Source organism: Lycorma delicatula, chromosome 6 (genome assembly GCF_047948215.1).
Source record: "Lycorma delicatula isolate Av1 chromosome 6, ASM4794821v1, whole genome shotgun sequence".
Classification (NCBI taxonomy): domain Eukaryota; kingdom Metazoa; phylum Arthropoda; class Insecta; order Hemiptera; family Fulgoridae; genus Lycorma; species Lycorma delicatula.
Window position 1 is genome coordinate 87,203,416 of NC_134460.1, and position 25,460 is coordinate 87,228,875.

The 25,460-nt window shown below is 27.9% G+C and overlaps 1 protein-coding gene across 1 annotated transcript in view; it reads right to left on the bottom strand.

The window, feature by feature from the left end:
- Positions 1 to 871: 871 nt before the first annotated feature.
- Positions 872 to 25,460, bottom strand: part of LOC142326720 (uncharacterized) — a 420,625-nt gene continuing 396,036 nt past the window's right edge. Inside the window, exons 7-8 of the mRNA XM_075369365.1 lie at positions 16,499 to 16,582; positions 872 to 2,892 (exon numbers count right to left, since the gene is read on the bottom strand). Coding sequence (XP_075225480.1) covers positions 2,666 to 2,892; positions 16,499 to 16,582 — 311 coding nt within the window. The 3' untranslated portion in view covers positions 872 to 2,665. The remainder of the gene's footprint in view (positions 2,893 to 16,498; positions 16,583 to 25,460) is intronic.

The following is a 25,460-nucleotide window of genomic DNA, read 5'->3' on the forward strand; positions in this document are numbered from 1 at the left end:
AATTCCGCTTACTTTGGGTTCACGAAATACTTAGGAAAATATCAGTCTGTCTAAAAAAATATCAATTAACTATCTGTAATTGCTTAAAAACCTGTTGTTAAACAATATAATAAAATAAGAGGGAGTATTTATATCTACTCTTTAACAATAAGTTATTAAAAATGTAATAACTTATAACCATTTTCGTATCCCATGTACAAGCTTTAAGCTTTTGTGGTGATACCATCAAGCCAAAAAAAATTAATCAATTTCTATCTGACTAAATCAAGTATTATTAGTTATTACCAGCCAGAGGGGATGTCCTCTTCATTAGACATTGAGTTTCTTTATTCAATTTACGGCCTGTAACCTGGTCATTTAACTAACGAGATCAAGCTTCTTGTTACAGCAAACACCTTATAATATGTTATAAAATTTTTAAATTAAAAATAATTAAATATTGAAATCTTTTACAGAAATAGAAAAAGAAAAGTTTGAGATAAACCTAACTAATTGTCTGAATTATTTTAAGTGAATAAAATATCAAAAAGGTTTTTCCGTTTCGGTCTATAAACTAACAGTTTTTAAACACACTTTAACATATAATAATTTATATTTCATAAATAAATAATTATACTATAAATCTCTAATAATCTATTATTATTATTTACAATTTATTGTGGATATTATTTACAGATATTCTATTAAATAATAATAAAGCATAAAGCAATAAAATAAAATTATTATAAAACATAATGCTAGCAAGCAATAAATATTTTATTATAATTATTATTATATTTGCCAATAAAAATATATTTTATATACCATTTAAAGTTAAAATATCTATAAAGATTGTCGTAATATTTACATTAATTATTTCATAAATAATAACTTAGTGTTTATTGATAAATCGCTGTACAATCTACATTAAAAGAATATATATTATTTCAGAAAGAGTTATACATTTATTGTTTTAATGTCATTGAAAATACATTTTTTATTACGTCAAAATCTAACGAATTTTTTTTATTTTTTAGACTTAACGTGTCATTTTATGATCATATAACATGTTAAAAAAAAAAAATTATAAAAATTTTCTACTGCCAGATAATTTACATCTTTGTCTAACCTCTCTGTACCGCGAGCTAATTTTATGTACCTCTTTGTAAACAGAATTTAATCCTACATAATTATGAATTTCTCTATCCCTAATAAATCCCGGAGTTTCCATGTACTGGACTTGGGACCTAAAGAAGGAACCAAGGAGGGGGAACACAGGATGACTCTGTCACTGTGTAGTGAACTTCGCTTCAATAATCTACGAATTACAGCTACTTCTATTTACCAATGAGTATTTGTTTTATTAATTGTGTTGTTTTTATATATTGGTATTAATGACATTGTTTTATTTTTTTTTCCTGTAATTTATTTTTAATGCTACGTTAAGTATCGAACTTTACTTGGTCTACCTAAGAAGCGCTTTTCCTATATAACAGGTATTTAATCTTTGTATTTAACGAGGGGTTTCGTCAGAGACCTCTGTCTGTCTGTGATTATCATAAACAAAATTTACTTATGGTTCCTCCGTATGAGGTATCAATCGTAAATACTAAAAGATAGACAAAAAAGGTACAAAAAAATAGATTTTTTTTTATTAATATTATTATATTTTTTTATATAAAAATAATTTTTTAATATTTTTATTTATCGTCGCATCAACAATTAAAGGCGACTTATAAGTGTAATGTACTATACCGGTAAATTAGTAGTGTAGAACAAACTCAGCTCGACTACTCCTGAGACGAGTAGTTAATTGAAACCCAACCACCAGTGGCTCAGTTTTCAAATCAGAATAAAAGTGACTACCTTTATTAGGATTTGAAGCTCAGAACTTGGACTACAAAATCAGCTGATTTATTACGACGAGTTTACTACTAGACCAAACCGGTGGATTAAAAATAATTTAATTTCTCTGGTAGTCATAATTATTTTTTATAAATTATTTTACTTTTGTTTAGAATACCTGAACGTTGCCGTAACGGCAGAAATTTTAGACGTATTTTGTTCATAAGTTATTATAGCTTTTATTTATTTAATACGTATCCAAAAGGTTAGACCTATCCAAAGATAATAAAACAATCTTTTTTTTCATAATTACACAAAAGATATTTGAAGAAAAAAATATAATTTCATTTTTGGTTGATATTTGACGAAAATAAGGGCTTGGATAGTAATCAAAACTTAACCCTGAAATGTTTTCGAATTTATTTTAATAAGTTCTGAAAAAATACAAATTTTGGGAAAGGCAAGAGATTTTAATTTTATTTTTTGAGATCTTTTATTTATACTTTTTTCATATATATTTTATTAACTTTTTATCCTTATAGTACATCTCCTATAGTTTTTAAATTGTAAAATCTTGTTCGTAAAATTGTACAAAGAGAGTTTACAAATTATGTTTTCTAGTATACTGCGATCCACACAAAAGAAAAAAATAACAATTCACTGTTCTTAATTGTTAAAAAATATACTCCTTTTATTTACAATATATTACCTATATATGTATTTTTTTTCTTTTTATAAAATAATATTTATAATAATAATGATAATGATATTATTAAAAAAAATGATTATGATAAAATGACAAGATTATTTATAATATACGAAACAACTTCACGTATTTCATTTATGACGGTTGTTGCTCATCTTCTTCATCGCGTTCTTCTGTTCCTGTTGTACAGGATTCTTCACTACCGGAATCTCCACAAGATCTTAAAGAAGGAGAAGCTGCTTCTTTAACAAGAGATACTCCTTGATTATTTGAATAACAACTGTTGCAGAGTCCATGAGAAATTTGCGTACTAGTACATAAATATACTTTACCACATCTTGCACATTCTTCTTGAGCATCACCTGGAAAATAAAAAAAAACATTTCTGGTTAATGGGTTTTTGCACGTAGTTAGTAATCTATTATTTAAAAATCCTTTTTATTTTCTGTAATATATATTTTGTTATAATAAACAAACTGAAACCGCTTCATATATGAACAATTTCAAACCAGAAATCTCATAATTTAAAAAAAAAAACTTTTTTTAGAACTCAATTATTTTTCGGTATCACTTTGTAAAATTTTAAGAATATCACAGGCCAAAGAATGTCTTTGTTGTTTGCGTAAATAGTAAGAGAACAACCAAACTTGTAACATAAAATAAATTTAGTAGACCTAATTAGAAAATAAAAAAAAGCTGACAATAGTTTTTTTTTTTGTTTAACCTCCGAGACCACCGTTAGGTATTGCTTCAGAGTATTAGATGAATGATTTGTAGCCTGTGTGAAAATGGCATGCTTGACCGGGATTCGAACCCGGGGCCTCCGGATGAAAGGTCAAGTCGCTACCACTCGCGCCACGGAGGTCGTCTAGGACAATACAGTTACAGGACGACAACTGTAGGTTTTTTCTGATGCACGGCTTACACACGCAACAAATTTTAATAATTTTATTTAAATATAATACTTTTTGGTTTATTTCATTCAATGATTCTAAGTAAAACGCACCCACATACTGTATCTTTCTTTCTTTCTTTTTCCTGTGTAGCCTCCGGTAACTACCGTTTAGATGATTCTTCAGAGGATGAATGAGGATGATATGTATGAGTGTAAATGAAGTGTAGTCTTGTACATTCTCAGTTCGACCATTCCTGAGATGTGTGATTAATTGAAACCCAACCACCAAAGAACACCGGTATCCACGATCATTCAAATCCATGTAAAAATAACTGGCTTTACTAGGATTTTAGAGTTACAGCGTTCAACTCTCGACTTCAAAATCAGCCGATTTGGGAAGACGCGTTAACCACTAAACCAACCCGGTGGGTTACATACTGTGTCTAATTTGCGCAAGTGTAACGGTACTAGCGGCGAAAGTACTAACTAAACTAATATAATTTCTCAACTTACATAGAATAAATTTCGCTTGCACGGTCGGTAGCTGGTGTAGCCGAGAGGCTTAACCCACAAAATATCGAGTTAACCGAGCGATTCAGTTACTTTTTTACAATTTAAATATTTTTCATTTATTTAATTCTACCGCTCACCTCTAACGCCACTACATAGTAATAGTTTAGGACATTTTTTGAGTTGGGGATACGTTTTTATTTTTTATGCAAAACTTTTATTTTTTCAAATATTGTTATGTTTTAATTGTTAAAAAATGGGTCTAAGAAAAATATGATCTTAATTAGGCGAAATCTCGAGACACTGAGGGTGATTTTACTCTATAGCCTCACCCCCTTGAACTTTTAAGTTGAAAATTTAATGGCATCAATGCCCCATATATAGAAATAATCTGACCAAGTTTAATGAAAATCGGTCTTGTAGTTCTTGAGATATAAGGTGATTTAGATACCAATTCCGAACACACACATACACGTGTACGTACGTGTCAAAACGTCAAGATACGGTAAAAACCGCATATGCCAAAATTGGACGGATTACAATAACTTCCCTTCTATAGCTACAGCGTTATCTAAACGGGGAAAGTAAAACGTATAATTTTAATTTTTTTCTTCCTCTGTTGAAATTTATTGATAACTTCTGTGTAACGCTAAGCAATTAACTGATCACTCAATCGTTTCATCATGTGATATCTTTGATTTCTGTTCTGTGGATGGTTATTACAAATTTTTTTGGTAATGTTAACATATGCACTTTTTTATTATAATAACTTCTGACTTATCTACTTTTATTTTTCTGTTAACTCGTTTCTTTCTACTGGTTGAATTTAGAAGCTTATCTATTCTGATATTATACATTAAGTTAGAATTGTATTAATCACGTCAACCGTTTAATGATCTAAAAATAGTTTAACCATCATTAATAAAAAGGATAATATAAATTTTTTTAAATCTAGTTAAAATTTGAAAATTTCATAAATATCAATATTAAAAATCTGATGTGGACATCACATGACTTCCTTGTACACCTATTAAATTACACATACACTTTTTTTTTAACATGAAAAGTACATAATATATTATTTCAATAATAACTTCTGATATTTTTTCATATTTTTTTAATTTTTATTGTTTTTATTGAATTATTATTTATTGTAAAAGTTTTTTACAATCAGAGGTTAATAATTATTAATAAATCAATATATTTAAATTGTAAAAAAAAAGTTAAAAAAAAGGAGATGAAATCGGATTGAAAAATGTAAGTTCAAAATTATTTCATTAATTAAAATCTTATTTGGCTGTAACTCTGGAACTAATGAAAATAAGTACCACTTTTTTTTATTATCGTTGAAAAGCTCTCAATGAGGGCTTATTACTGCAGTTAAGACAAAGTCCAAAATCCATAGTTTTTGGGTTTTGGACACTTTTGGTCCAGTCGATTGAAATCAGAAGGGAGGTGCACAATTAGATATTACAACAGTCCTAAATCCAAAATCTCAAAATCCTAGACTAATCGTTTTTGTGTTATGCGAGATACATACGCAGGTATATAATACGTACAGACGTCACGCCTAAACTAGTCAAAATGAATTCAAGGATGGTCAAAATGGATATTTTTATTAAAATCTGAAAACTGTCATTTTTCGCGATCATAACAGCTTCCTTTACTTCATACAAGGAAGTAAAAATCGATGTAAATAAATAACGTAAGCTTTATCGAGTAGAGAATAAATAAAGGAAGGATTGTTTGTCCAATTTCAATGCGCTGACTTCTTAATGATTTAATACAGATATTAATTCCATTTAAAAATAGCTATCAATTTTTTTATAATAATTCTTTTATTAAGTAACCAGTTTTTCAGATACTAAATAATTGCCAAACGATTAAAAATTGACTAGTTGGCATGGATAAAACGATGATTTTATACTAAATTATGACAGTATACGTTATTTTAATAAAATATATGAAATTATATAATTTTTATATTTTAACAGGCGTTAAATGTGGCCTGGAAATAATACTAAAATAAAACTTCGTACTAAAATAAAACTTTTTGGCCGTAATAATTTCAAGATATTTATAGCTATATATCAAATTATAAATAATTTTTTTGTCAACAAGTTAAGTTCCTCCGTATTGTAACTATTAAAAAATAAGTGAGTTGCCCATTTTCTATACGTTCATAAATACCTAAAATTTAATTAAAAGATTGATTTAATAAAAAAAAAAAAATTAATAAAAAAACCCATGAACAAAAAAAACTACGAAAAATATAAATAAAGTACTATTTATAAGCATAATTAATTGCCAAAGAATTTTTGAAATATATTTAATAACAGCAATTTCTAATAAAATATAACATCTAATTTAATATTAACGTTTGGATTATTTTCTACAGGTAGACTATATAATAATAAAAAAAGAACAAAAAGAAGTCGGAATATAAAGCAAATGATATAGTACAATCAAAAGTTAATAAAAGCTTATGGAATGACATACAATAATAATTGGAAATGCAGGTATGTTAGGAATATCTTTACACAAAAAATACACACAACGAGAAAAAAATTGGCCAAATTGCAGTTTTCTTCCTTCTAGCTAATGAAAAGGGTTTGAAAGTACAGCCTCCTAAATGCGATTATGGTATTATATAAGAACAAGTATATTTTATAAACCTACAATCAAGAAACCATCGTCTTAAAAACTGTTGGCATATATGTGAGAGTGTGTAAAAGAAGTAATGAACTGGTGTTATTGTGTTGCGTCGTAGTACTCGTATATAAGTTTGATATAACTGATACATTTTTTTTTTTTAGTTTTAGCAAAAAAGGCTGTTGGGTAAAAAAAGGATGAATTTTAGGTTAAGAGGTGCTCTGTTTTACTTAGTAGGGTATTATTGTATTATTGCACTTAAGTGCTCGAAAGGCGTGGTTTCTAGTCATATATGATTATAGGGTGGATACCACATTAAGACAACAAATGTGCAGTCATGTTTAAAATAGGTATATACTTATTTCATATTTTGTCTTAAATATTTTATAAAGTAGGCGCATGATTTTCTACTTTTTTTATAATAAAGTTGGGTTTAAAAAAAATGTATTATTAAATTTATAGATATATTAAAATTAATTATGAGTAAATTTTAATAAAGAGATCAAAGATAACTTATGCCATTATATTTACGAGTAGTCTTAGAGGAATTACCTTCGGAGACCCTCATTGATGCTATAAATGTATGTAATTTATATATATATATATATATATATATACAGTATAATTTTTATATATATATATATACACACACAGTAATTATCGTTTATAGTAACTTAGGATATAATGACATATCGAATATAGTGACCTGTCTCTTGGTTAGTGCTGTTAATGCATAAAGTATGTACATTGTTTATAATGACATACGTTGTAGTGACATATCGGTTATTGTGGCTTATTTTTCCTACTGCAATACAACATTTTATCATTTATAACGACGGACAGAAGTGACTCATCAGTAACGTAGTACAGTCTATCTACATTGTAGCTACAGAAATATTTTGACGGTTCCTTTTTTCTTACATATGTACTGCAGTTCTTTTTTTAACTTCTTCGTGTACCAGATTATTGTAAACTGAAGCATTCATATTCAGTTATTATTAATCTTTAGCTGTGAGCGTATCATATCGTGCGGGTACAGTATTTTATTTTGCGTGTCCTGTATAATTCATTCAATAGTGATTTAATTATGCTTTCGCGAAAAACATTTACGATAAAGGAAAAGGCACACATTATCAGGATGTTAGAGAATGGCAATACTAATAAGGAGATCGCCCAAGAATTAGTGGCTATGTTGGTTGAGGGTTCGCGCGCCCAAGAATTAGTGGCTCTGTTGGTTGAGGGTTCGCGCCGTACACCTTCCCACCCCTTAAAAAATTTAAATTAAAAAAAACCTGAAAATAGTTTTTAGATATTTATCTGAAGAGTCTTTGGAAGCCACAATCTAGTAAATATCTTCTTTACTATAGTTAGTAATGGGGAAAATTTGCGATTATTTTTCAAATATTTTATACCTTTTTTCACCCTTTTAAAGGTCAGATTTCGAAGAAATCTAGAAATTGGTTTTTAGATATTTACATGAAGATTACACACCAAAAATCAAGTTGATATCTTGATTTGTTACCGAGAAATTAAAAAAAAATAGTAAATCTCATTGTTACTCCATTTTAACCTTTACATTCAGAATTTCAAAAATCCTTTCTTAGTGTGCATTTACACCATAAGAACATGTGTACAAATTTTCATTAATTTATTTTGTAGTTTTTGCTACTGGTAGGTTTTGCTGGGCGTTGATGAATCAGTCGGTCAGGGCAAGTTGGTTTACAGGTACAAGGAAGATATATATAAATACATTTTGTATGTGTATATTAAGACTCAATCTGTTACCAAATAGCACTAAGATTAACCAGGATTGAAGAAAATTACCCAAAAAACTCTATTTTAAATGAACGTAATAGCATTTGTAGTGTATATGGTACATATACGAAAAAACATCGTTTTGTCTACTGCTGAACTGTTAGAGATAGGACAATATATATATATATAACATTTCAATTTTAATTGAAATCTATCAATTTACGTCATCAGTACTCGAAAAAGTTCAGTTATTTAATTGTCTAGGAAGGATAAAATATTAAAAAATACGTAATATCTAAAGAAGTTATATATTTGTATCATTAATTCATTCAAATAGTCACAATTTTTCCTTTGTTGTGTTAGGACATATCTAACGAGAATTTCCCCCTGGATCTTGCGTTTTTTGTATGTGGTCATCTAACAGATATAATCACAATAAATAAATGGAAATATTTTTTAAACTATTTTTCTATTAATATTACATTTTATTATTATTATTATTTTTTTTTATTTATAATTTTATATTAGTCTACTGTATCTTTCATTTGTTAATTTTGATTATATTTAAGTTTAAACCCAGTGAAACAGTGTTAAAATATATTGGGATTTTAGGTTCGATTCATAGATTTGATGTCATTGGTCATTTGAGGTTCTTAGCCTCTTTTACAATTTTTGAATTTACCATTGAGAAAATTCAGTAGACGATCAGTTTTATATTATTTATTCTCGCTTTTCACATGATGTAATTGTTTGAAGTAAACTCTTCCAATTATTCGTGGATTTCATTATATTAAGTATAATTTGATACTCTTTGATATCTGTTGCCCATAATGCGAAATTTTCCATGTACTGTTAGATGAAAAACCTCTTTGGATGATTGACGAATTAGTTTGCAACAAATTCAAACCATACTGTTTTGCTTTGCCTAAAAAACACTAAGTTATCATCATTATTTGATGATAACTTCATCTCATCTCATGTATAGATTCCATGGCATAGATTCCAACTAAATATAAGCATCTATAGGGACTTCCAAAGACAGAATTTTCAAGATATAGAATTGAGTAATCAGATCATTGTCTGACACATATAAATATGAACATATAATTAATTATATATAATATAAATATATTATATAAAATTATATAAAACATATAATTAATCTACTCGATAACAGCAGAAACGTCCGACGGTTGAACCGAGCCCATGTACTCGATTTAGGGTCTGTGTAACAGTTTGGAATCTAACACCGTCAAGTTTAGTGGAGTCGTATCTAATTTCTTGTTACTTCTCTTTCTTTTTCTTTTTTATTTGTTATTAATGTTTGTTTTGTGGACTATATGGTGCTGAAGTTAATGGTTTATGATTTATGAGTGAGCTTGAAATTTCATATTTGACTTTAAGTTTGCTTGCAACTGTTTATTGTGTATTATTTATTTTGGGGGTTCCTTAAGAACCTTCTTATCACGTGCTTTTGTCAGGAAACTTACTTATGGCTCCGCCGGAGAGCTGATTGTAATTATAATTGTTATTGAGCAAAAAAGAAAAAAAATATAAATATGAACAATGTATACCGATATTTTTTAAATTATAAATATTAATTTATCCATGGGTTTATATTTATAATTGTGAAATCATTGATAAAAAAGAGTATTCACTTATCCTAAAAAAAATAAAATAAAAAGTAAATAAAAATATCCACCTTTATCAAACCAGAGAGCAGAACTGTTTTTGTCTAACTTGATACGTATGTATTGTATTATTCTAATTATAATATTTCGGCTTACATACGCTTCCGTTACCATCTTTAATAAATTACTGAACCGTTTAAAAGATCTTCCCACCAACTTGTTTAAAACAAGAGATAAATATTAAAAATTAAAAAAATAAATATTAAACATTTTAAATAGAAAATTAAAAAAATGTATTAATATTAAATTTAAATTAACTACCAGAAAAGAAAAAACACTGCTGACAACGCTCTATAATATAAGATAATTAGTATAGGATAATAATTAGAGAGCATGCGGGTGACAATCCGGTGTATACTACAATTTTTTTTCAAACTTTATAAATTTATTTAAACACACACACACACACACACACACACACACACACACACACACACACACACACACACACACACGCATATATATATATATATATATATATATAGAGAGAGAGAGAGAGAGAGAGAGAGAGAGAGAGAGAGAGCCTGTGACACTCCCGGTAACGTAAGGATTCTATCGCGGGGTCATACATCTAAATCAGTTCAGCTGTTGAGTTGCTACGGTACAACAAACTTACATACATATACCTCAAAAATACACTAATTCCTTTTTGTGCAGTCGTTTAATAAAATTAAAAGGTTTTCTTTCACAGAAACATTACATTGTCGGTGAATATTTAAATAAATAACTTTTAAAAAAATTAAATTTTCTGCATCGTCGTTCAATATGAATCTACATATTTGCTCAAATAATTTTCATTTCAACATTTCTAATTACACGCCAAGAGAAATGCGCCAAGAGACGTGCGATTGGCAGCATTGTGTTTCGCAAACCTCCTCTGCAATCACATGTCTGGGATTGTTGACATCTCGTTTATTTTTCGTGTTATTGTTACTTGAGTGGAACGTGTTTAAGTGTTAGTAGCGGTTTCTGTAATGTGCGATTTTTGGAAGCAACGAAACAACGTAAAGTTTTGTGTGAAACCGAGGAAAACTTTCAGAGAAAAGTTTCAAATTTTTCAATAAGCTTACAAAGATGGTGCTCTGGATCGTATGTAATTATACGAATGGTTTTCACGATTTGAAAGTGATCGTTAGTCGATTGACGATGACCGTCGACCAGGAAGGCCTTCGGCTAGAACTGATGATATCCATGTTCAGAAAATCAACAATCTGATGCGTTCAAATCGCTGTTTGACTGTCACAGAATTTGCAGAAAAGGTTAGCATCTCGATTTGATCATGCCATGACATTTTGGCTAAAAAATTTGAACGTGTATCGAGTTGCAGCAAAATTCGTTCCTCGTTTCATGACCGAACAGTAGAAAGGACATCGAGTGAATGTTTGTCGGCAACTTCTTGAACAAGCCAATGACGATGAAACATTCACGTAAAGGATCATAACGGGAGACGAAAGCTGGGTTTACGGCTACGACATTGAGACAAACGTTCAATCATCACAACGTATTGGCAAAGGATCTCCACGTCCCAAGAATGTATGTTAGTCTCGATCCTATATCAAAGTTGTGCTTTGTTTTTTCGTTTTTGATGAAAATCAGTATTTTGAATTCTTGCCTCAAGGTGAAACAGCGAACTGTGCGTGAACCTATAACCAGACAACTCATGATTCCTTCACCCCGATAATGCGCCCGCACACTCAGTTTTGTCAATTCGTCAGTTTTGTGCCAAAAATCAGATGATTGTCCTTCCTCAGCCTTCCTACACGCCAGACCTGGCTCCTTCCAATTTTCTTCTTATTTCCGAAATTAAAATCAGTGATGGAAGGACGCCGTTTTGAGAATACTGATGATAAAAGCAAATTTGTCACGGACCTTAAAGGCCGTTTCAAATGAAGCTATCCAGAACTGCTTCGCGAAGTGAAACACCGCTGAAAAATGTGTGTGAATAGGGGAGGAGATTACTTTGAAGGGGAGAAGGACCAATAATTGTAAAATTAATAATAAACATTTAAAAAATAAATTTCCGTTACTTTCTGAACTGACCTCGTATGAAAAGTTGGATAATAAACAGTTTACAAAGAGTAAACTGTCTGTTAGTAAAATAATTAAAAAATACAAAATAAAATAACTGATCTTAATTACTTTTTCTATATTTATGTGATAAGACGTTATTTTGTGATGTGTTGTTTTGTGATATTTGTGTGTTTACTGGCTCGTAGGCAAACATTTCGATAGATAAGACAACTTGTAAATGTTTATTATTAAATGCTAAATAGCTATTACTTTCTTGTAGCATTTGTGGAATAAAAACAATAATACTGTTACATTACTGTTATAAAGCGATGATACCGTGTTGTAAAAGAGTATATTGTACACACCACGATGATTACACCGATGCGGTGGTTGACTGGCGCCAGTATATATGAATCTACCGTACCCTCTTCGTCTACGGTAACCGGCCCCGATACAACTGAATACTTGTACCATTTAAACCCGGGGGCACTTTTGAATTCCGCTCCAATTGCCCTCTGATTGCCACCTTCGCTGTCATTTGCCTCCTCACAGCTCCGCACCCCGTATCCTCATCATATATCCTAACCGTACCGCCCTAACACATTGTCTTCTAACTTATACTGTGTATTAATATTAAGGCAAGACTGGTCGCCTTCTCAATCATTCCACCTCTCTCTTAAATATATACTATATCTGTTCTCTATCCTTCTTTAACATCGATTCTATAAATTTTTCGAAACTGATATAGCACTATTATCTCAGTAATAATAATGGTAATGTTTATAAGCAATAAACCCTTTTGTTACCGCTATCAAATAACGCCTGTATCAATTACAAAGAATAACCAAACATAACCTAAGTTTTATTAGAACGAGCCCAATTATTTAATTATTCTATAATCATTATGGACGCAATGTATATATAAATTTTAATACTAGATTACATTTTTTCGTTATTTACTTGTTAGTGAATATTATATCGCTTTATTTTTTAATATTCATTAAGTCTTAATAAAATTAAAGTACACCGCTTATATAATCTGTACATCCATATTATATAGGATGAATATTTTTGAAGGTTATTTATTCTACAAGTAAACAAATATTATTGTTCTTTCTCTTAAATAATTAATTTTCATAATTTGCGAATTAATATTCATTTGTATTTATTGGTGCTGAAGTTAATGGTTTGTGATTTATGACTGAGCTTGAAATTTCATATTTGTCTTTAAGTTTGTTAGCAACTATTTATTGTGTATTAATTTCGGGGGTCCTTAAGGACCTTCTTATCACGTGCTTTTTTCAGGAAACTTACTTATGGCTCCGCAGGAGAGCCGATTGTACGTAATTATAATTGTTATTGAGCAAAAAAAAAAATTATGTTTATTTTCCGATTGAAAGTCCTGAATATTTCTTATAAAATTATCTCTTAAAAATAATAATCATTTAAAAAATGATTTTAAGACAACTGGTTTTCTCCCAAAAATAATCATGGTAGAGATGCTATCACTCCGCCATGGAGATCGACGGAGTAATAATAATACTCTGAAATTGTAATAGACGAATTGTTAGCAATTTATAAGTAAAAAGATTATTTTTAAACAAAAAGTTAAAAAAAAACGATAAAAATTGAACAGAACCATCAAGCACTGTTGGAAAGATTTTTGCTCATTAGTTGTTTTTTAAACAGATTTAAAAAAAAAGATGAAGTTTTCAATTCGATCTTTAATTTTTTTATGTTCTAAATTCAAATCGTAATTCTTCATCAACAGACCAATTTTAACGATTCGTTTTTACGATTCTTTTTCACAGAGAAAATTCTTCTGATAGACCTGCAATAAATTTCTTTCAACTTTGATGAACATCTATTTAAGGAATAGTCATATGATGTAAATAGACAAACGATTTTTCATTTATTTACTATTATTGCACAGAAGAACTGTTTTATATATATATATATCCTGATATTATATTAATTTTATAGGTATTTTCATGTGTCTATTTTCACGTCTAAGAAAACTGGTCCGGAAATTAGTATTAACGTGGTCTGAATCTAAAAATACGCGTTTATTTAAAAAAAAAATTATGTTTGATTTCAGACTTATCGGCCACATCTTAAGGCATCCTGGAATAATCGCTTTGATACTGCAGGGACAAGTAGATGGGAAAAATTGTGCAGGTAGGCAATTTTGGAATGGGTAAAACAAATTGTTAGGGATGTAGGAAGTATGAAGGTAATTGTTAGGTATGTAAAACAATTGGTAGGTATGTAGTTATTTTTACACGGATTTGAATACTAGATCGTGGATACCGGTGTTCTTTGGTGGTTGGATTTCAATTAACCACACATCTCAGGAATGGTCGAACTGTATAAGGCCACACTTCATTTACACTCATACTTGTTATCCTCATTTATCCTCTGAAGTATTATCTGAAAGGTAATTACCGGAGGCTAACAGGAAAAAGAAAGAAGGTATGTAGGAAATGAAACGACTGGCACTAGATAGGAATTCCCTATCTGTTGCAGCTGTCCAAGATTTTGGAGATCTGCATCAAACCAGTCAAATGAAAAATAAAAGACAAAAAAATGTTTGATTTAAAAAAAAATACTGACATAAAACGATGGATTGAAAATAATAATATTAAATACATTTTTAATATTTACTTTGTAACTTTTTAATGCACTTGCAAATTAAAAAAATGGAAATTTAAAAATAAAAAAAATTATTAATTTAAAAAAATGTTTTATTCATTTTAATGCAGCTAACAAATGCGAAATTTTCTAAAATTTTACATAAAATAAAAAAAAATGATAGAAAAAATATTTTGGACATTTTTATTAAAAGCAAATTATTATTTTTTTATGGAAGTAAAAATCAAATTAACTGATAAATTTGTCATCACTTTAAAGTATATTTTTATTTAAAAATATGTTTACAGAAATTTTCCCTTATAGTTATTGTACCAAAATATTACGAATAGTAAACAAATAACAATCAAAATCTATCTAGTTCGGTTATTCTTTAAGATAATTTTCTTCAGAATACGGATGTAGAAAGTTAACAGATTAACTTATAAATACAAAACACGTATGCTAGCACGTGAAGGAGAGAGACAGAGGAGAAAGAGATAGATAGAGAGTCAGAGAGAGTTATAAAAAAATGATGAAGAGATATTGAACGAGAAAGAATATGTATAATTTAAAGAGAAACTTATTGCAATTGTATACGCAGACTATTATTAAAACAAAATAACTACGACACATTTAATATTTCTCAACCGTATATACTCGTTATACCATCTCATCAGTTAAGAATGTAGTCAGAAATAACAATGATAAACTGCTTCATGATTATCATTATTATCGTAACTCTATTGAGAAACATTGTTCAATTGATGTTATAGAATAGTTAACTAGTTGCAACTTCAGAAATATTGATACAAATTCCATTTAATTATGAGAAATATTGTAACTAGAATTATTTACCAGATATATTATTAACTATATATAATAATGATAAATATAATAATGATTCTGAATTAACTCAGAAGTCATTAAATAGGTAAAATTTTATTACAAAAAAAAAAAAATTTAAAACTACTAAAATATAAATTTTATATTGGTAACAACATTTGTATTGCTTTTAATTTGAATTAAATAACAACAAAAAAAAAAAAGTAATTGGTACTCAAAATTACAGGCTTTATTTTAAAACCAGCAGACCCGACATTGCTTCGCTATTAGTAGATTTGAGTATATATATATATAGATAAATGAACACAATTGAAAGTTTGATAAAACATTAACAAATTGAACGGTACCGAACTTCACAAAATTTAACCATTCCCTTTTCCCTTTCTTCCTTTTACCATTTCTCCCTTTTCCCCTTTCCCCTTTCCTTTTTCTCATTTTCCCTTTTCCAATTTTCATTTCTACCATATTCCCTTTCCATTATTTCACTTTTACCCTTTCCCCTTTCCATTTTCTTCTTTCTCTTTCTTTCTTTCCTTTTCCTCGTTTTCCCTTTGTTTTTTTTTCCATTTTCCCGTTCTTCTCTTCTTACCTTTTACCTTTTTCGATTTTTCCCTTTTCCGATTTTTCCCTTTCTCTCTTTTTCCCCACGCGTAAATCGGTTCAGTAGTTTTTTAGTTTATAGCGGACACATATCGGAAACATTGAAATGGAATCGTAAAATATTTACCGTGTGTTGCTTTTACGTCCAGCAGGTAGCGCTGTTTTTCAGAAAAAGCATGTTTTTACCTGACACAGGTGTGAATCTTAGGTATATAAACAGTACGTACATAAAAACACGCGTGCATTCGAATGCAACGTAGTGTCAAAATTTCCAAGCAATCGGTGAAGAACTTTCGGAGATTTAAGATTTTGGACAAACGAACATTTACATTTTTATTTATATAGATATAAAAAAATATTTAAATTTATCTAGATATTTACCTTCATGTGTTTTCATATGTGCGCGAAGATTACATGCTAACGCAAATTTTTTGTGGCATAATTCACATGCATGAGGCTTGTCACCTGTAACAAATAGAAATAATATTTAATGCATTTATTTTTATATTTAGTTTTAAATATATAAAAAAGTTAATTACTTCATCAGTTAAGTTGAGTAACAATAGTAAAGCTGTTATTATTATGTCATATATTTCAACTAAAAAAATTTAAGGGGGTGGTTCAAATTTATTTACGTACGGATACATTCAAGATATGTGGTTAACAATCTATCGAGGACTGGTACTATCTTATTTGGTATCTTATTTATTTGTTTATTAGTTATCTGACTGGATTGATGCGTTTCCGTTCATTTCTATTTTGATCTAATGTTTTTATCCCTAAATTACGTATCCCCGATATTAATTGTAATTTTTACCTCCTCTTAAAGTTTTTGTTTTCAATCGCAGATAAACATAAGTTATTAATAAAGAAAGTAATAAACTTGAAGCAAAAATATTACAAATTCACATATATTAGAAAATTGATCCTAATTTTTTAATTTGTCTACTTTATAATCTATTCTTTGAAAATGTTATGCCTGATTTAGTTATTGAAATCTACTAAAAAAATACAAATTTTTCCATATTGTAACAGTAAATAAATGACTGTGTTCTATTGCAGTAAAACGAAAGCAGAAAAAACTAGTTGTTTTACTTTAATATTATTTTGTTTTCCTTAGGCTGTAAACTGTAATATTATTCCTAAAGTTATTTTTGCTACTTTTTATTACAGTTTTGTAATGTGCCTTCTCATTGGAATCAAACATATATTTTAACTTTACTTATATCCATTCAAAAAGATGTGTTTGGAACTGTTATCAAGGTGTTGGACAATTATCGGTGAAATAACAGTTTCGTTTAAGAGAAATATTATTTAAAATTTTGTTACTTAATTTACGCTATGTGCAAATAATAATTTCCATCTAAATTTAATTATGATAAGGTATTTAATTATGGTCATATATTATCTAGATAAATAACAAATATTAAAAATTTTTAACACACTCATATTTACTTCATTTGTTTAATCAACCGACCTGATTGTAAAGAAAACAATTTTAGTATAGTATAGTAAAGTAAGGAAAATTATAATTTTCCTTACTTTAAAACTAGTTTATCATTATAAAATTTTCAAAAAACCTTTAAAAAAAAGAGTTAAATATCTAGTCAGTAATTTTTTTTTTAAATTTTAATTATTTCCAATATTATGTTAGGTTTTCATTTTTCAGTGATATTAATCTTTTAATTTTAAAATATTTCCTACATCCTATATCTTTCAAATAGATATACTAAAAAATTATTAAGGAATGAAGGATAAAAAGTGAAAAAAAATTTTAACTGATTGATGATATCAAGGTGGAAGGAAGTACGGATAGAATAAAAAGATTAGCAATGGATACATTGAAGGCTGGTTACATGTCACCTGCCAGAGGGCTGTTCACTCATCATCACCATTCCGTATATAAACTTAGTCAAATATTGTAATTCTTTTCTTCTTTTAGAAATTTTATTCTCTAAAAAAAAATTTAATTTAACGATCAAATTAACTGAACATGAAAAATAAAACGCCGAAGTTAAGAATTTCTTTCTGTTTTATTTCGTTTAAATATCTCTTCATTTCGTACTTAAATTAATCAATTTAATTATATAAATTCTTCTATAACTTCAAGTTTACTAAAAAAGCCAACATTCTTTCCTTTCTGATTTCGCTACTGTGCTTATTATGCGCTGTAGTAGTACAATAAATTTTCTATAAATTAAAAAAGAATCCTTTCTAATTCATATATATATTTTTTAAAACTTCTCTTATACGAATGATTTTCTGATTTTGATAGATCTGTTTTTAATGTTTTACCTATTTATTTCATTTTACCACCTAAATAATATTAATTTTTTCTAATTTACGTACATAATTTTAATGTAAAAATAAATAAAACTGTACGTAAAAGTATATTTTCTTATATACCTTTCTTTTGTTATACATTTCAGAACTTATAAACTGATCTTATAAACTAGAATTTTCTATTAAGTTTCAGAATAATTTTTTTCCAAAGAATAAATTCATGCTATGCAATATTTTTATAATTAATTAGAAAAGAGGCGCCGCGAAAATGTTACATGGTTTATGTTTCATTACACAAGATCTTGTTAAATGTTTTTTCCAACCGTAACTAAATAACGTTCATGAATTTAGCGTACTAACAACAACAAAAACTTTTACAACAAAAAGCTTCAAAATCCTGAACATTTTTAGCTGTTTCTTGAGTTGTGATTTTCTAACACAGCTCTAATTCCAATGTTCTTTTTAATTTTCCCCAAAACACAAATATAATTTTAGATAAATCTTTCGTATAAAGAAGTATAACTCGTTCGAACGAATGAATCGTTCATGTGCTGCACGCAGCCGCTCGGCGCACCACGAGGTCCGCTCTCCGCCAATAGCAGCTAAAATAAAAATGTAAGCACGTACATCAAACAAACAAACAAACTCTCTCACCATCTTTTTTATGGGAAAGATTTCTGGTTTCTGCTAAAAGAATGATATCAATCAGCGAATGTTAAAATTTAATTATTTTTCCTAAATTTTTAACTAAGTAATTTGAGAAAAACAAAAATATTCTTGCATATTTTGCTCAGATTTGCCGTTATTAACTCAATTTTATAAAATATTCAAAATAGTTTTTCTGTTTTCATGGTTTATATCTTCAGTTAACACATTTATACAGTTTATAAAATAACGAAATTATTTAAATTACAGGAAATTCGTGTAAATATTATTTGATTTAGTATATTTAGCAAAAAAATTGATTATTCATAACACTGAAAAATAAATTACTTTACAAATTTACTAATTACCAAATTAATACCATAATGAATTAAACAGTTAAATAAATATTTTCATTTTTATTTTATTCTGTTTTACAATAAGTATACAATAATTAATTCATGAGAGGTATTCATACATTTATTACTCCGTAGTAACTATAACAGATGTTTAAAATCTAATAAACATTTTTCAAAAGTGACAATTAATTTATGATAAATAATTGAAAAGACAAAGTATACAAAGAAAATATTTTACTATAGAATGTCAGATTACAGAATATGAATGCATTAAAAGTAATTTACTTTGATTATAAACTCAATTCTCTTTCTCTCACGTCTAAAAACAGTCATAAGATATTTATCTAGGTGAGAAATCAAGATTAGAATAAATGCATACTTAAATATTTATATTTTATATGCATATACGATAACTATTAGTTATCTTGTAGTGCGTATATAATATGATATGAATTTTAAATATAAAAATAATAATTAAATAGAAATGAAGGCAAATTAAAAATATATAAGTGAAAAGTGTTTTAACTAAGAAATAATATTAACTATTTATGACAAGAATAATCTGTAGCTAATTAAAATTGTGCAAATATGTACCGGCTGTGATTAAAATCAAACGTAATTACTATTACATAAAAATTATAATTGAATTTAACTTTTTTTTATACAATCTTTAAAAATGAATATTGAAATGATTGTTTTTCTTTTATAGTTAATTTATCAGATCAATTATTTATTTATAATTTCAGATATAAAAAGATAAAAATAAATAGAAAATAAAATGAATTCTAACTTACTAAGCGTTTGGCACCGTTAGTATTAACACACATATATAAATTAAGTTTCCACATACAAATAATTTAAAAAGTGTAAATCCTAGTACTTTCGCAGCTGTTACTCCATCTTCAGGGATTTTCTAAAAGATGTTAATTTAAATTAAAATCAATAATCGTTTTTAAATTAAACTGCTACTTTCATAATAGTCGGTCGTCAAGAATAAAATTAATTTGTACGTCAATATGACAGTAACGCCATGTTTGCAATTATTATGAACATAACAGTTTAATTTAAAAATTATTATTGATTTGAATTTAAATTAACATCTTTTAGAAAATCCCTAAAGATGGAGTAACAGCTCCGAAAGTACTAGGATTTACCCTTTTTAAATTGTAGGTAAGTGGAAACTTAATTTATACAAAATTAATTCTGCTTGATCTTCCATTTGAATTTTACTATGAAATTACTATATACTATGAAATGGAACTATATACTATATATTACTATATACTATATACTATATACTATATACTATGAAATGGAAGACGTTAAGCATTCCTGATTCATATTTATTTCGCTTTGCATTCTTTTTTCCCTCAAAAACTCTTTCATTCTTTCAGAAAAGGCCTTCTTCCGTTCTTCAGACCATTTCGGTTGATGTTGTTTAGGCTTCGGCGCCTCTGGTTTAACTTTCCATCTATCTATTTTGTTTCTGTATGTGTTTCTGTCTATGATCACCGTCCAGCGTATTTCCCCAGGGTATATTATATTTGGTATAATCTTTTAGATGGTGTTTTACGAAATTTCAAACGTGTTAGTTGTGATCGAGTAAAAAAAATAAGTTTTCAAAACTTCTTTTTTCTACAAAAAAGGATAAAATTTAAATACGTAATTTTAGAAAACACTTTGTTCTAGAAAGTTTAACCCCCGACAAATATGAGAAAAGATTTAGATCCCACTTTAGAGAATTCTTCTCCTTCGTTTTCGACGTTAAAAAAAGTGAGCTGCTGAATTTAAATGTGTTCTTACATCCACAGATGATGAACGCTCGAGAAGTCCATAAATCTGGACAACAGAAGAAATCGTCACAAGTCTACAATGCCATATTAAATGATCACCGACTGAGGGTACACGAGCTTGATAGATCGTGTCTACTACATTTTAACGATGTTTCGGGTATTAGAATGTTTTCCGCTCGATGGGAGCCGCAATCGGCCAAAAACGTATTCGACTGAAAACAATTCAAGGGTGTTTAGACTTATTTAAACACGGTTCAATTGAATTTTTCACCTACGCTTCGACGTACTTCCATATGCGTCATATTCACCGGATTTGTCTCCTAGCGATTACTTTCTCTTCCCAAACAATTAGAAATAGCTCGTTGGAAGAATATTTACTTCAAATGATGAAAGCTGACTCAATTACTTATTTTGCAGAGTTGGACAAATTGTATTATATCTGAAGGTACTGATGGTATTAAAAAAATTGGAAAGTTGTTGGACTAAATATGTCAAATTTGCAAGGTGACCTTGAAAATTAAAAAAAAGAAATTCTGAAAAATATTGCGGCGCTTTTTTGTCAGACCGAGAACTTTCCGAAAGGTTTTCGTATACATATTTATAAGTTATCCTACTTTACTTTAAAAAAAATAATAATAATAATTTATTACTAAAAGAAAATACAATATCCACTTCTATTAAATCAAACATCAAACTAGTTTTGCATTATGCTAAATAATGTTCAGCCTATTTGAAAGTGATAATGCTAAAGGCTACCATTAATAATAAATTACTCTATCTTCTAAAATATTTAATTATTCTAAATAAAAAATACATCTCAATTTTTGTTAAATATGTCATTAAAAACTATCATTATATCAATTATTATAAAAATAATAAACTTGAATAGATTTCTAATAATTTAAATGCTGTTGAATTTTCTACACCTCCTTTAATGTATTTTTTTAATACTCTTATAAAATATTTTTCAATAAATGCACTCAAAACTTATAATTCAATAATAATTTTATACCACTCGACTAAAGTTCACTTAATATATCACATCTAATTGTATTCCATTTAATTTTTATTTTTATTTATTTAAATTTTATTTTTTGTTCTATTTAATAAGTTTCCTACGATTTTAGTAACAACTTAATGTTTAAAAAGGTTCCTTTTTATTCTACTGAAAGAGCACATCTCCCCTTTCATCTCTTGATTTAATCTCAGTAAAATATTTATTTATGTGTAAGTGCATTTTTTTTTCATTTCTTTTATTTATAGTTGCATCAACAATTAGAATCATTAGCGACTTATCAGTGTAATGTAACCGTATCGGTAAATTTGTAGTCTTGAACAAACTCAGGTCGATTACTCTTGAGACGTATGGTTAATTAAAATCCAACCACCAAAGAACACCGGTACCCACGAGTAATCCGAATAAAAGTTAACTATCTTTATTAGGATTTGAACCTGAGAACTTCTACTTCGAAATCAGCTGATTTACGACGACGAGTTTACCATAAGAGCAACCCGGTGGGTTAAGTAAGTGCAGTTTTATATAAGTGATATTTAATAAAACATTAAAAAAAAAATTGTATTTTAATTCTAATCCAACGGACTAAGAATGCTTAATAATCCTAGTAAGGTTCTAAGCAATGTGTCATTACACTAATTTTAAAACATTGAATAATAACGTATGTAAATCATTAAAGTTATAAAATTTCAGCTTATTTAACTTTAAACGTAAAAGATAATTTTTCAATCTAGGAATACATGGTACCGTTATAATTTCAATCCATGGTTAAGCATTTGATTTATGAAAATATAAAACAAAAATCTAGATAACGGGTGGCCCTCACTGGATTTTTAAGGCTGTTATATTTGTTGCGTATTTTATTTTATCTGTCTAAAATTAATTTCGCTTACAATTTTTTTTTTTTTCAATAAAATCTAATTAATTAATTGTTACTCTACATATATATTAATTTGTATCAAGATCTATCATATTATTTGTTGCTTTTAAAAACTTAACGAACAAGTTTTATGATGAAAAAAGTAAAGTAGAGGGCAATGAATAAACGATAAGGTGACATGACATGCAGATGAGCAATATAATATGGTGTAGCTGTTTATTAAAATAATAATGTAGCTACATTGCACATGACGTCCTTAGCTCATGTGCTATGTCGTGCATCCATACATGCATGCATATGTGTGACACGACACATGACATGCAGTGACCTTCTCACTACGACATGACATTATGCATCGTCACCAATATGATCGACTGCATAATTACCGACACAGTATTATTATTACTTTATTTAGTAATTAATTAGAATATACAATTTTTTTTAATGAAGTACATTCTAAACTAATTAATTGAATTATTGTATATATATTTGATATATTTATTAAATCGTATGGGTTTATACATATTAAAAATGAGTTTTTTTTAGAAAATAAACGCTTTATAAACAAGAAAAAATGTTAAAAATTAAATGGATTACACAATGCCATAGTGATATGTACATCAGCAGAATACTTCGAGTAATTTTTTTCGCATTCACAAGTAATTTTCCTATTGACATTCTGGGATAGACATTTATCCTCCAACTCGATATGATTATTTATAATATAAAAAATCTTAAATTAATGTAAATCATCTAATTCTATTTTCCAATTAATGATCATACATTAAAAGTAAGAAAGAATAGAGTGAAAAAATTTGTTTGCTGTGATATTATATTTGTAATAAAGGAAAAAGGATGTTCTCACAATGCAATGCAAGTAAAGAGCAAAATAATAAATATATGCAAAAATTAATTCTAATAAAGCAACTAAGTTCAATGATAATACTCTCGTAAACTCTAAAAGACAAGTCTTTTGTATTTTCTCTGTACTTTTCTTATAGATTTACTATAAGAGACCCATATGTTTAGACTATTTGTCGTCTTGATTCCACAGTCAATAAGACATGCACATTAATGATTAAAAATAAAGTAAAATAGTTTTAGCTCTTTTTAATTAATATTTTTTAACAATTTTTTAATTGTGTATCTAAGCGAATTATATTTTAAAATATAATGTATATGAGTTTTTACTCAAAGAAACTAAACTAGTTTTAATTACAGTATTTATAATGTGGTAATAACGTAGTACTGTAATTTGTAAATAGCTCCAACGTTTAATAACAATATTACTAACAATTCTGCTCTCGCAAAACTATTCCTTATTTAGTAACTGTTAGAAATTTCAAAATGAAGATTCTCAAAAACTTAACATAAAATTTTAATAAAAGGGACATTTATATTTTATGATAAAAAAAAATACTGTATTCAAACTACTTTAAATTTGCAACCAAGAGGCTTAGAGAGACGAATACAAAAAGAAATAAAGCTTGAATACTCTACTTTTCGACAGTATACTTCAGATTTCAAAAATCATTAAATTAAAAAAAAAAATCGGTGAGAAGAAAAGTTTTAAAAATTCAAAAGTTTTTTTTGTGTTTGATCGAGCGCACAGGGGAAACAAAATTTTTTTTAAGTAAACTCTATTAAAATGTTTAAAAGCTTAAAAATTTAGCTTTAATTTCTTTGTTTTTATGTCTATCTACAATATTTCTGAACTGAAATATTCCATTTTAATGAAAAAAAGGCTACTTTTGTCTTTAATGGTGCATATCTCCCGTTCTAAACGACGTATTGTTACAAATAAGAAAATTAAAGGGTTTTGAACTAGCTTTAATGACAAAATGTGAGGTGTTTAATGTTGCGTTCCAGTTTTTGGCTTTTGTTCATTTTGTGCCGAGGTATTGAAATCTTTAAAGATTGAGACTGTAACATGTATCACCCAATCTCTGCTTAACCCAAGATCAATTGATATGCTATCACTATTGTTGTTATATAACTATATAAATATAATTGTAATTTTTTGAAAGCAATTTTAATAAAAAAACTTCCAAATATGATTAAATATGCATTTTAATTACTCGCATTTAAAATGTAAGCTAAAACTCTGAAATAGGATATACCACGTTTAAAAACAATAACTGCAATTGCTGTTTTTAAGTGCAAATCTTCAAAACAGAAATTACTATTATTATTTTTAACAGATGATAGTTTAAAAATTGTAGAGAGCGCTAGAAAAATTTTGATTCTCAGTGCGGGCGGTGAGCGAAAAATCAATGGTGTAGAATATCAATTAAAAAAAAAAAAAAAACGTTTTAATATAAAGAAAGAACTATGCTAAAGGTTATTACAGTACATTCAAAATTATCAAATG